We start from the raw sequence: 14314 nt of genomic DNA on the forward strand, positions 1-14314 counted from the left end.
TTCCTGGTGTGTGTGTGGTGACAGGAAAGTGGGAGGGGGTTCTCTTCTTCCCCACCCAACAGGAAACAGCAACCGTGTCCATATAACTGAGCCACAACCATACCCTCGTGGCTCCAACCACTGGGCAGGAACTAATACCAACTCCTGGTCAATGATAGCCAGCAGCCAACACCAGCCAAACCCACCTAAACTGAGGTGCATGAATGGAGAACAGTGCACAAAGAAACCACCAGTATCACACAAAAAAACACACAGCAAAATGACAGCAATCAATTCATATCTATCAATAATTACACTGACTATAAATGAATTAAATGTATCAGTCAAGAGACAGCAAGTAGCAGAATAGATAAGAAAACAGGATCCTTCAAGCTGCTGTTTAGAAGTGACACATTGTATACACAAGACAGAAACTGACTAAGAATCAAAAGATGGAAAAAATATCTCAAGTTAAAGGCAATCAAAAACAAGCAGGAGTAGCAACTTTAATCTCTGACAAAAATTCCCTAACTACACCCACAGAAAGCAGTTGGTGAGAGCCTAAGAACACATCAACATACAACTAAATACAAATACGAAAACACCAGTGTCCCAGAGACAACAGACAATTTTAGATCACACAAAAAAACAAGAAAGAACAGTACCAATGACCAAGATGCCGATCCAAAAATGTTTCTGAGAAGAAAAGTTAATAGAATAACTGAAAAAGAATTCAGAAGAATGATTTTAGATAACTACAAAGGACTGACAGAAAGATCAAGAAAAGCACGGAGAATAAAGAAAAAAACTTCAGAAGATTCAGGGAAACACTATATGAACAAAGAGACAAAATAAATGCAAATTTTGAAATAATACAAAACCTGCGATTAGAAATCCATAAGATTAATACTAAAATTTTAGAAATGGGCACTACATTGAAAGAGTAAAAGAGTAGATTCAAAGTAACGGAAGCCCTAATTACTAAGCAATAAGGTAATTCTCTCAATAATAACATGCTATAAGAACAATCAGAAAAAAGAAGGAAAAAATCCAACAAAAGCCTGAAAGTTTTGTGAGACATTAAGAGGCAAAATAATCTGCAGCTGACTGGAATTCCAAAACAGTAAGAGACAATAAAAAGAACAGAAAAGTTGTCCAAAATATGTAAGAGTAAAACTTCCTAACATCATGAAAGACAAGATAGACAAACAAGAGGTTGAATGAACCCCAAATAGGATAGATTCAAAAAGAAAATCACTAAGACATATCATAATCAAACTTTACAAAACCTAAAACAAGTCAAGAATTCTGAGAGCAGCTCAAGATAAATGAAAAATTACCTACAAAGAACCAATGCGACTAAGTTCTCATTACGCAGCGGAAATCATGAAGGCGATGGGATGACATACAAAACTCTGAAAGAAAAAAATTGCCAAACAAGAATCATATACCCAGCAAAGCTGTCGCTCAAATACAACAGCAAAACTAGAGCATTTCCTAATAATTAAAAGAATTTATAATGAGCAGACCAACTTTACAAAAACATGCTAAATGTTTTCTTTGGACTGAGACCCAATAACAGCAGACAACAACCTAGGATTAACATACGTGACATCACCACCCAGAACTCAATCAGATACAGAAGCATTAAAGCAAAACAAACCTACATGACTGAACATTGTTGTTGTTGTTGTTAAGTGCCATCGAGTTGATTCCGACCCATAGCGACCCTGTATAGGGTACCAGAAAGAGCTATTTACAAGAAAGTCAACTACAAAGCAAAAAGAAGGAAAAGTATACTTACAGAACTTTCAAAAGGAAGTCAGGTAGATTTCAAGATAAAACAGACTATTATAAATGGGGGATAAAATAATAAATTATAAGGCAGACTAAAAGAAAATGAACACACCTTCACATCAAAATAAAAAAAAAGAGAAAAATAATTAAGATTTAGTAGACATTAACACACCAGAAATGAAGAAGATGAAAATTATATGGAACACAGAAACCAGCAACATCACACACCAAAAAAACACAAAGCAAAATGACAGCAATCAATTCACACCTACAGATAATTGCACTTAATGTAAATGGATTAAATGCATCTGTCAAGAGACAGAGTAGCCGAATGGTTAAGAAAACAGAATCCTTCAATATGCTGTTTACAAGAGTCACATCTTACACACAAAGACAGAAACAGGCAACAAATCAAAGGTTGTAAAAAATATATCAAGCTAATACTGTCAATCAAAAATGAGAAGTAGAAATTTTAATCTGATTAAATACATTTTAGGCAAAAACCAAAACGAGAGACAAAGAAGGGCATTATAACATGATTAAGGAGTCAACTGAACAAGAAAACATAACATAACAAATATCTATTCCCCCAATGAAAGAGCTTCAAAACACATAAATCAAAGTCTAAGAGAAATGAAGAAAGAAACAGACAAGTCTACAATAATAGATTTTAATACACCACTTTTGATGAAGGACAGAACAACTAGAAACTAGAAGCTCAAGAAAGACAGAGAAGAAGTAAACAACACAATCAACCAACTTCACCTCATAGTTATAAATAGAGCACTCATCCCAACAACATCACAATATATATTCTTTTCCAATGCACACTGAACATTCTCCAGAATGTTAGGCCACAGAGCAAACCTCAGTAAATTTTAAAACATGAAAATACTATAAGCCTCTTCTCAGATTACAATGCTATAAAATTGGAAATGAGCAACAGGAAGATTTTATTAAAAATCAAATACACAGAAACCGTATAACACCCTGCTTAAAAGCAGTAGTTTAAAAGTAACAGTAGCTGGGAAACAGATGAAATTTTAAAAAATTAAACAAATCAAATGAATCAAACAAGAATGAAAACACAACATACCAAAACCTTTGGGGGACAGCAAAAGCAGTGCCCAGACAACCATTTATAGCAATAAATATACATATCCAAAAGGAAAGTAACTAAAATCAACACCTTAACCAAACATCTCCAACAATCAGAAAAAGAGCAGCAAAGTAAGCCTATTGCCACTGGAAGAAAATAGTACAGGGTAGAGCAGAAATAAAAGAAAAGAGAAACACAATAGAAAGAAAAGAAGAGAAAAACAATAGAAAGAATCAACCAGACAAGAAGCTGGTTCTTTAAAAGGATTAATAAAATCAACAAGCAAATCTAACAAAGAAAAGGGGAAGATACAAATAACCTGAATAAGAAATGATGTGGGTGACAGAAACAAGGGAAATAACAGGATAATAATAGAATACTATGAAGAATTGTATTCCAACAAATTTGAAAACCTAGAAGAAAAGGACAAATTTCTAGACACAAACAACCTACCTAAACTAACACTGACTGAAGTAGAAAACTTGAACAGGACTATACCCAGAGAAGAAATTGATGAAGTCATTAAAAAAAAACTCCAAAAAAAAACACAAAACTCCTAACTAAAATAAGTCTGGGCCCAGATACCCTTCTGGTGAGTTGTACCAAACATCCAGAGAGAAACTGACACCAATTCTACTCAAACTATTCCAGAATATAGAAAAGGACAGAAAACTCCCAAATTCATTTTATGAAGCAAGTATACCAAAACCTGGCAATGATACCTAAACCAGGCAAAGACCTATAGGTCTTTGAACATAGATGCAAAAATTCCCTCATGACATAGATGCAAAAATTCTCAATAAAATCACAGCAAATAGAATTCAACAATATATTTTAAAATATTATATATCATGACCAAGTGGGATTCATACCAGGTATGCAGGGATAGTTCAATATTAGAAAAATAACATAATCTATCACATAATTAAAACAAGGGAGAGGGGATCACATGATTAGATCAACTGAGGAAGAAAGGGCATTTGACAAAATTCAACACTTATTCCTGATAGAAACTCTCAACATAAAAGGAACAGGAGAAAAAAAAAAAAAAAGGGAACAGAAGGGAAATTCCTCAACATAATTAAGGTCATACATGGTACTGGGCCACAAGGTCAGTGGTTCAAATCCACCAACCACTCCTCAGAAACCCTATACAGGGTCACTATGAATCTAAATCTACTTGATGACACTAAACAATACAAAACCTTGACTGTTGAGCCAAGATCACTCTCAAATGTGAGAAACTGACATAATTTCCCTTGTGAACAAGGAACCAGACAAGGATGCCCTATATCACCATTCCTATTCGATATTGTGCTAGAAGCCTTAGCCAGAGCTATAAGGCAAGAAAGAGAAATTAAAGGCATCCAAATTGGCAAGAGGAGTCCTGGTGTGGCACTGTGGGCTAATGCATCAGACTGCGAAGTCATTTGAACTGCAAGGTTCAAGCTCACCAGCTGCTCCTTGGAAAACCTATACAGGGTAGCTATGGGTCAGAATCAACTCGACGGCACTTAACAACAACAACAACAACAAACTGGCAAGAAGTAACACTCTATTTGCAGGTGATATGATCCTATACTTAGAAAATCCCATTGACTCCACAAGAAAATTATAGAAACTCATCGATAGATTTGGCAAAGTGGCAGTGTACTAGCATACAAAAATCAGTTGGATTCCTTTACACAGATAAAGAGAGCTCTGAAAAGGAAATCAGAAAAACAAAACCATTTATAATACTCACCTGAAAGATGAAATACTTGGGAACAAATCTAAGCATAGAAACAGACGACATATACAAAAAAATTACAATATACTATTGCATGAAACCAAAATAGACCTGCATAAATGGACGAATACACCCTTCTCGTGGACAGGAAAACTTAACATTGTGAAAATACCAACACCATCCAAAGCAATCTATAGGTACAATGCTATCCCAATCCAGAATCTAACAGCCTTCTTTAAAGAGATGGAAAAACTAGCCTCTTACTTCCTGATCTTAAAACCTACTACACAACCACAGTATACTCAAAACAGCCTGGTACTAGTACAATGAAAGATGCATAAATCAATGGAACAGAATTGAGACACAAATCCATTCTACCTATGGTCGGTTGATCTTCCACAAAGGGCCAAAATAATTAAATGGGGAAGAGATAGTCTCTTCAAATGATACTGACAAAATTGGAAATCCATTTGCAGAAAAATGAAACAAGACCCATATCTCACACTATATATAAAAATAAACTCAATGTGGATAAAAGACCTGCATGGCACTGTGTGATAATCACTGGACTGCAAGATTGGTTTGAACCATAGATCAGCAGTTCAAACTCATCAGGCACTACTCAGAAACCCAAGGAGCAGCTGACGGATTTGAACAGCCAACCTTGTGGTTCAAATCAATTTTGTGGTCCAGTGCTTATCCTACAGTGCCACACCAGGACTCCATGCTAACATGAGTGATTGTTGTTATGTGCTGTGGAGTCTGTTCTGACTCACAGCGACCCTGAAAAGGTTTCCAAGGAGTGGATGGTGAACTTGAAATGCCAACCTTGTGGTTCAAACCAAACTTGCAGTACAGTGTATTAACCCACAGTGCCACACCAGGACTCCAACATAAGTGATTTATTGTTGCTGTTAAGTGCCATCAAGTTGGTTCCAACTCATAACAACCCTGTATAGGTAGGGTTTCCGAGGAGCAGCTGGTGAGCTCGAACTGCTGACTTTGAAGTTCAAATGGCTTTGCAGTCTGGCGCATTAACCCACAGTGCCATAGGGGCAGGCAAAATACAACAAGAAAGAGGTTATAACAGAGGAAAGATGAAAGTAGTGGGAGACTCGGAAGATTGCAACAGTCAAAGTGAATAGAGCCAAATACTGTTAACTATTGATATATAGAGGATATTGCAATCCATTACAATGAAGCAAAATACATGATTTTTTGAAAGTAAACCAGATGATCTGCTCTGTGAACCTTCACTCAATTCACAATAAAAAAAACTTTTATTTAAAAAAAAGAAAGACCTGTGACACAAACACACATATGCAAACCCATGTTCACAATAGCAAAAAGATGGAAACAGCCTAAATGCCCATCAACACAATAGTTAAACAAACTTTGGTACATACAAGCAATGGAATGCTACACAATGTTGAAGAATGATGATGGATCTGTAAAACACCTCACAACATGAATGAACCTGGAGGACATTTTGATGATTGTAATTGTTGTTGTTAAGAGCCATCTAGTTGATTCCAACTGGTAGTGACGCTGTACAAGGATTCCAAGGAGTGGCTGGTGAGTTGAACTGCTGATCTTGTGGTTAAAACCAACCTTGTGGTCCTGAGCATTATCCTATAGTATCACACCAGAAATTAGTCAATCACAAAAGGACAAATGTTGTATAAGATCACTGTTGTAAAAAGTTAGGGTTTTCTTGCTGTAAAAAGCATTCTATGATAGTTACCAGAAGTGGGAGTAAATAGAAAAGTATTCACTGGATAGAAAGTGTTGTTAAGTGCCTTCGAGTCTATTTCAACTCATAGCGACCCTGTATATAAGATTTCCAAGGAGTGGCTGGGGAGCTTGAACCACCAACCTTGTGGTTCAAACCAACCTTATGGTTCAGTGCATTAACCCACAGCGCCATAGGTTAACTCAGGTTACAGGGAAGGATATATACAAGAGGGAAGTTGGCACAGGAATAATGAAGGTAGTAGGAAACACAGGGAGGAATGCAAGAGTTACAAGGAACAGAGGTAAATACTGCTAACTGATGGTATACTGAGGAGATTACAGTCATTGGAGAGGACTGTAATCATTGTAATGAAATGAAGTGTATGATTTGTTGAAGTTGGGACTGATGATCTGCTCTGTAAACCTTCACCCAAATATTATACTAAGTGAAAGAAGCAAGTGACTAAAGACAACATATTGCATGGCTCCAATTAGATCAAGTGCCCAGAAGGGTCATGCTATAAACACATAAAGTAGATTAGTAGTTGTCTAGGACTGAGGGGCTTGACTTAGCCCAAATACACCCTCCTACAACTTTATACCAAGATCTTTTCTTATGCAATATAGAACTTTGCTTCCATTCCTTTATTCATCAGTTCAGCCTGACTGCAGATACTCCCTTAGGATGAAGCTCATTCATTCTTCTAATTCCTAGACTCTAATGGTCCATCTCAGTTGGTCTGGGACAATCTAGGTTTATCCTGTTGTCCCAGCTTAATTACAAACTGCATCAATTTCATTTGGAAAAGTGTCTCAATTTGATATGCTAATTAAATGGCTAACCTATTCCTGAGACTTACTCACCCACAGAACTCTCTCCTCTCAAATCCTTCTTACAAAAAAATCATTTGTTAAAACCCCTATGGAGCCCACTTCTACTCTGACACTTAGTGGTTGCCAGGAGTCAGTATATAACAGTAACTGGGGTGGTGTGTGCTGGAAGATGATGCCATTGAATGTAAGCAGCTTTCAAGAGGAAAGGATTTGACTGGGTTTTGTTGTTGTTATTATTTTGCTTATAAATCTAGAGAAATTTTTTGTTGTTGTTATTATTTTGTTTATAAATCTAGAGAAATTGAGACAGAAGGGAAGAAGCCAGAGAACACAGGAACAACACAGGAAAAGGTAAAAACTGCTTAATCAGTATCCTAGCACACAGAGGGATAAATTAGAGCTAGATGGAAGGATTAGCCTTGGACAGAAAAGCTACAATAAAACAAAACATATGGAAAGATGTAAATGCAACAATGCTTTATTTACCTACATCTTTGGGGAAGAGTTCCACATAACTAAGTTTTCTAGACACTTTAGTTTTTCCCTTTAAGCATCTTTTTAATTTTCACTATTTTCTTTGGACTCATTCAGTACTGTGACACAGTTTTCTGCCTTCATGAACAGAGTGTATTGGACAAAACTTACAGTTTCCTAGATGACTTCAGGCCAATAAGACTATGATTATAGTACGAGGAAGTAACATAGCTGATTCTGCATCTTAACTTTTCAAACCTTCTTTGGGTGTTCCACATTGCAGCTGACATTTCCGTGGTTACATTTGTGCTTCCAATTGATTCTGATTTGAAAGTTATATAACCATTAAATGGCACTCTAAATAAGGGACAAGAGTTTCTCTATGAAAGTAGTTTTTATGACAATTCTCTCTAGTGTTAAAAAACTGTCACTTCTCAGTTCAATTGAGACTAGGTTTCAATGAATTGAGGATGTCAGGAGACATTAGTTTATCTTGTTTCCTGAAATCATATTAAAAAATCCCTGTGAAGAAATTCAGAATTTTACAAAATTTTCATTAACTTGCAACAAAAGCATTATGTTGATTTCAAAAGTTATCTCTCAGTAACTAAACGTTTACTTTGCCCTCCAGTCATTTACCAAGGATTACTGGTGGCATAGTGGGTTATGAGGTGGGTTACTAACTGCAAGGTCAGCAGTTGGAATCTTTCTGCTCCTGCAAAAGATTTACACCTTCAGAAACCCTATACAGGGTCACTAGGAATCAGAACCAACTTGATGGCACATAACCACCAGTCATTTACCCATAAAAAGTTACAATCCTCTACATTTCATTTCTGTATTCATCTACATATTACACATAGGAGTCCTGGTGTGGCGCTGTGGGTTAATGCGCCAGACTGCAAAGCCATTTGAACTACAAGGTTGGTGGTTCAAGTTCACCAGTAGCTCCTTGGAAACCCTATACAGGGTTGCTATGAGTCAGAATCGACCGGACGGGCACTTAACAACAACAATATTACACATATACATATTAGAGGCCTGGTGTAGCACTGTGGGCTAATACACTGGACTGCAAAGTCACTTTGAACTACAAAGTCACCAGTTTAAGCTCACCAGTTCAAGCTCACCAGCTGCTCCTTGCAGAGGTTGCTATGGGTAGGAACCAACTCATTGGCACTTAACAACAACATATGATAAGTATGTAGTATTATATTCTTTACAAAATCTTGGCTTTAATCCCTTTGAATTTTCACACAAAAGTCACAGAATTTCACAAGAAAAGACCAAAGTTGACCAACTTGAGGAATCACCATTAGGTCCAATACTAACAGGGTGTCCTGATTTCACCCATTACTAAGATTCTGGATGATTATTTCCGCCTATACACTAAATAGAGTCCTGTGGTGCTGTGGGTTAATGCACCAGACTACAAAGCCGTTTGAACTGCAAGGTTGGCGGTTCAAGCTCACCAGAAGCTCCTTGGAAACCCTATACAGGGTCGCTATGGGTCGGAACTGACTCGATGGCACTTAACAACATACACTAAATATAAAATAAAAACTATCATTGCTCTTATAAGACTCTTCCTGTTCTGTTCATATTAATAGAAATGAACAAATATAGAATTTCTCATCAAGAGCAATTCAAGGTCAGATCAACTATACTTAAAGGAGCCCTGGTAGGTAGTGATTATGAGTGGGCTGCTATCCACAAGGTATGCAGTTCGAATCTACCAGCTGCTCCGCCAAGAGAAAGATATGGCTTTACACCCTCGGAAACCCTATACAGGTTCCCTGAATCAGCAGCCATCACACCCTCCCCCTTCTAAATCACAAACGTCCTGAGAGCAAGAATCTTATCAGATTCAATTATTCCAGTCAATCAAATATGCTCTTAGCACCTACAGTTTGCTAACCTCCAAAAAGGGCAGAGTTAAAATAAAAAACAGTTCTTGCCCTCACAGTAGAGGAGGAAGACTTGTAAACAAATTAGAACAAAGGCAAAAACAGAACCGAGTTCAGAATTAAATCAGAGGGAGGATTAACTCTCAGGTTGTCTTGGGAGTTCAAGCATATATTTTTGTTCTCCCAAGAGCCCTCAATAAAAACCTGTTGAATAATGTCGCTAAATAAATCAGAACCAACTCAAGAGCACCTAACAAGGGAGACGAGGTCCCAGGTCCAAATGAGATGTATCAGTTGCTTTTGGAAATCAGTGGAGAAACTTCACCCCCCAACATCTGCGGGAAGGCAGACTCCAGCCCGGGAAATCGCCTTGGAGAAAGGGCCATACCTGTACTGCCAGCCTTTAGCACTGCCACCGCGGCTGCTGCTGCTGCTGCTGCTGCTGATCCCACCACCACCACAGCTGCTGTTGCTGCTGGTTTTGTTCGGGGTCAACGCTGTGGCCAGGGCCTCCAGCTTGCCTTCGCTCTCGGAGACTTTCATGGTTGACAGTGGTTCTCCTCCCTGCATCTTAACTCCAAAGTCCATTGTCCCTTCTTGGGCGGGAGAGAGCAATTTTGTAGGGTAGCTCTGGAGGTGCCTTTTTTTTTTTTTTTTCTTTTCTTTTAAGATGTGATCCCACTTGCTAAACAAGAGGGTGGCTAGAGTGTGGACCATCAAATGGTCTACGAATGGAAAACACGCATTCCCAGCGAAGAAAAAAAACTTTTAAGAGGGCAGACAGAGACCAGGACAGATATCCTTTAAATAGCTACCTATCTCCCTCCCGGCCAAAGCAAGGAAAAATCACCCTACTAGAGGGTTTGGTGACATAGTCAAAGGAGAAACAGCGTGGGTAGGTCGCGGACTCTGAAGGACTGAGCCAAACCAAGGACCGCGGACAGGGACTCCCGGCCTGACCTCTGAGCTGAGGAACTGGCCCGCCGCGTTCCCTTTTGCTCTTCTCCAGCAGGTCCCTCAAGGGTCCCGTCCAGTCCGCTCGACCGTTCCCGCCGCAGCCCCTAAGACAGACCCTGGCCGCCCGCGTGCAACCCGGCAGGAGGGTCAGGAGAGGCCGCCTGGGGCGGGACGCGGGCTCTCAAGAGTCGCCCTTCCCTCAAGCCAGAGCCCAGACACTCGCGGCAATTGCTTCCAACGCCCCAGCGCCGGAGTCCTCGACTATATTCCCAAGAGAAAGTACTTTGCCTCTTTCCAGCCCCAACTGCGAGAGTCACAACCCCAGCCACCGCCCCACCCACAACCCCACAGCCGGTCACTCACCCGCCGGCTTCCTCCCCGCCTTCCCTTCCGGTGTATGTCATTTCACTTCCCCTAAAGCAGACGCTCCCGCCGCCATATTGGAGGCGGGCAGATCACCCATTGAGGGAGCGGAGCCTTTGGGAGAGACGCTGGTGGTGGATGTAAAAGATAAGGAAACTGAGAGGAATAGGAAGTGTGATTTTCAGCCTTTCTCAGCACGTGCCACCCACCCATTGGAGAGAGGTATAGAAAAATGCCATTTCTATAATACCCACAAAGCGCTTCCTTTTTATGATTTTGGAAGAGAGCATGACGTTGTTGTTGTTGTTAGGTGCCATCAAGTCGCTGCCTAGTCATAGCGACCTTATGCACAGCAGAAGGAAACACTGCCCGATTCCTGGGCCAACCTCATTCAATTTGCCACCGCTTGAGTCCATTGATGCTGCCACTTTGCCAATCCATCTCACTGGGGCTCTTACTCTTTTTCTCTGACCTTACCAAACATGATATCCTTCTCCAGTGACTGCTCCCTCCTGACAATATGTCCAAAGTATGAGAGACGAAGTTTGGCCATCTTGGCCTCCAAGGAGCACTCTGGCTGCAATTCTTCCAGCACAGATCTGTTGGTTCTTTCGGCAGCCCATGGCACTTTCAATATTCTCCTCCAACACCATAACTCAAAAGCATCAATTCTTCTGTGGTCTTCCTTATTCACCGTCCAGCTTTCGCATGCATATGAGTTTATTGAAAATACCATGGCTTGGCGAACCTTAGTCCTCAAGCTGACATCTTTGCTCTTCAACACTTGTTAAAAAGGTCTTGTGCAGCAGATTTGCCTAATGCTATACATCCTCTGATCTCTTGACTGCTGCTTCCATGAGTGTTGATAGTTGATCCAAGAAGGGTGAGGTCCTTGACAATTTCAATCTTTTCTCTGTTGATAAGAATGTTTATTGGTCCAGTGGTGAGAATTTTTGTTTTCTTTACATTGAAATGCAATCCATACTGAAGGCTGTGCTCTTTGATCTTCGTCAGTAAATGTTTTAAATCCACTCTCAGCATGACATTAGAATAAGGCAAAACAGTGTTACAATGAAAAAAAAAAGCTGTCGTGTAAATTAGAGCTCTCAGGTCTACTAAAACCACAAATATCACTCTCTTTAGGCAGTATATAAAATGATAGTGGTTGAGTAGGTGATTTCCAACCAAAACCAAATAACCAAACCCTTAACTGTTGAATGCTTTCCAACTCACATAGGGTTTCTGAGACTATAAATCTTTATGGGAGCAGACAACTTCATGTTTCTCTCCCAGAGCCGCTGGTGGGTTTGAACTGCCAACCTGGAAGTAGAAGTTAGCAACACAGTGCCTAATTTCAAAGGGTACTTTTATTTACAAAGTTCCAAACAACAGGACTGAATGAATGTATACTGCAAAGAAGTATAACTCAAAATGGGAAAGTAGAAAAGTAAAATAAATAATAATTATTAAAATCATAAAATGAAAGAGAATGATACATAAAATAAATGGGGTGGGGTGGAAAACTTACTTTAGGAGAATACTCTCTTAAGAGATAGTATTTAAAGTAAGTGATGATGAATGATGAGGAAGCAAGCTTGACTTATTCTGTGAAATAAAAGATCAAGGAGTCTGGAGCATGGTGAGCAAGAGGGAGATCGGGATGAAATGAGAGTGAAGAGACAGGCAGAGGAAAGTGCATTTTATTTTAAGTGCAATGGAAATTTATTAAAGTTTTTAATCAGTGGAATGCTGTGATCCAATTTATATATATATTTAAATCTCTCTAGTCTTTTGTTGGAAGGACAACTGGATTGGTTGTTGCTAAGTGCCATTAGGTGGGTTCCAAGTCATAGCTACCCCTGTTCAGGGTTTCCAAGGAACACTGACCTTGTGGTTCAATATGACCTCTCAGTGCATTATCCTACAGCACCACTCCAGGGCAACTGGATATCCACATGTAAATGTGAACACCTAACTCATACCGACTCGCCGGCACTTAACAACAACAACAACAACAACTCATACCATACAAAAAAAGTAACTCAAACTTTGAAATATACTCAAAGATAACAAAATATACTTCAGGGCTAAAACTAGAAACTTCTTATAAGAAAATATACAAACAAATGTTTATGATCTAGGTTAGGCAAAGCCTTCTTAAATATAATATCAAAAGCCAAGCCGAAAAAAAAAAAAAAAATAGATTAAGCTTCATGAAAATTCAAAACGTGTGTGGTAAACAATATCACCAAGAAAATGAAAATGCAACCCGAAGAATGGGAGAAAATATTTGCAAATCAGATATCTCATAAGGGACCTGTATCCAAAATATATAAAGGAATCTTGTTGTCTTTGTTGTTGCTGCTGTTGTGGTGATCCTATATAGGGTTTCTAAGGAGCAGCAGGTAGGTTCAAACTGCCAACCTTGTGGTTAGCAGTCCAGTGCTTATCCTACAGTGTCACACCTGGTCAATAATAATAATCAAAATATAAATAACCCAATTTTAAAATGGGCAAAGGATCTGAATAGACATTTCTTCAAAGAAGATGTATATATGGCCAGTGCTGTTGTTGGTAAGTGCCAGTAGTTCATGAGAATATTCTCAGCATCATTAGTCATCAAGGAAATATAAATCAAAACCACAAGGAGATACCACTTCACATCTGCTGCTGTTATGTGCCATCCAGTCAGTTGTGATTCATAGTGAGTGGCCTGTATAGGGTTTCCAAGGCTGTAAATCTTTGTGGAAGCAGAAATCCTCCTCTTTCTTCCCTTGATCAGCTGGTGGGCTCAAACTGCCATTGTAGTTCTGGTAGTGTAACTGTTACAAGTCGGGCTGCTAACCTAAAGGTCAGCAGTTCAAAACTACCAGCCATTCCATGGGAGAAAGATGAGGCTTTCTGCTCCCGTAAAGATTTATAGTCTCGGAAACCCTATGCAGGGTCACTATGAGTCAGAACTTACTCCATGGCACAGGACCACCACCATAGGGTTTTCAAGGAGTGGCTGGTGGGTTTGAATTATCAACCTTGTGGTTAGCAATCCCAGTGCTTATCCTACAGTGCTATACCAGGACATCGCACTAACTAGGATGGTTAAAATAAAAATGATCAACAATTACAAGTTTGGTGAGGATGTAGAGAAAATGGAATACTTGTGGAATATCGCTGGTGCAAAATTGCAGTTGCTTTGGATAACAGTCTGGCAGTTGCTAAAATGACTAAACAAAGAATTACCATGTTATCATTGTTACATGCCATCAAGTTTGTTCTGACTCATAACAACACTGTACAGGGAATGCAAGGCAGTAAATCTTTGCCAGAGCAGAAAGCTTCATCTATGACCCAATAATTTCCATTCACTGGTTTATACCCAAAAGAACTGAGGTTCTGGATCCACTCACTCTCTGAGTGGTTATGAGTTGCAGTGCAATGGGTGTC

The 14314-nt window shown here is 39.2% G+C and overlaps 1 protein-coding gene across 1 annotated transcript in view; it reads right to left on the reverse strand.

Annotated features, from left to right (window-relative positions):
* Positions 1-10199, reverse strand: part of OSBPL11 (oxysterol binding protein-like 11) — a 185246-nt gene extending 175047 nt beyond the window's left edge. The window contains exon 1 of the mRNA XM_006869375.1: positions 9942-10199. Coding sequence (XP_006869437.1) covers positions 9942-10141 — 200 coding nt within the window. The 5' untranslated portion in view covers positions 10142-10199. The remainder of the gene's footprint in view (positions 1-9941) is intronic.
* Between the last annotated feature and the right edge of the window lie 4115 nt (positions 10200-14314).

Source organism: Chrysochloris asiatica, unplaced genomic scaffold, assembly GCF_000296735.1.
Source record: "Chrysochloris asiatica unplaced genomic scaffold, ChrAsi1.0 scaffold00130, whole genome shotgun sequence".
Lineage (NCBI taxonomy): Eukaryota > Metazoa > Chordata > Mammalia > Afrosoricida > Chrysochloridae > Chrysochloris > Chrysochloris asiatica.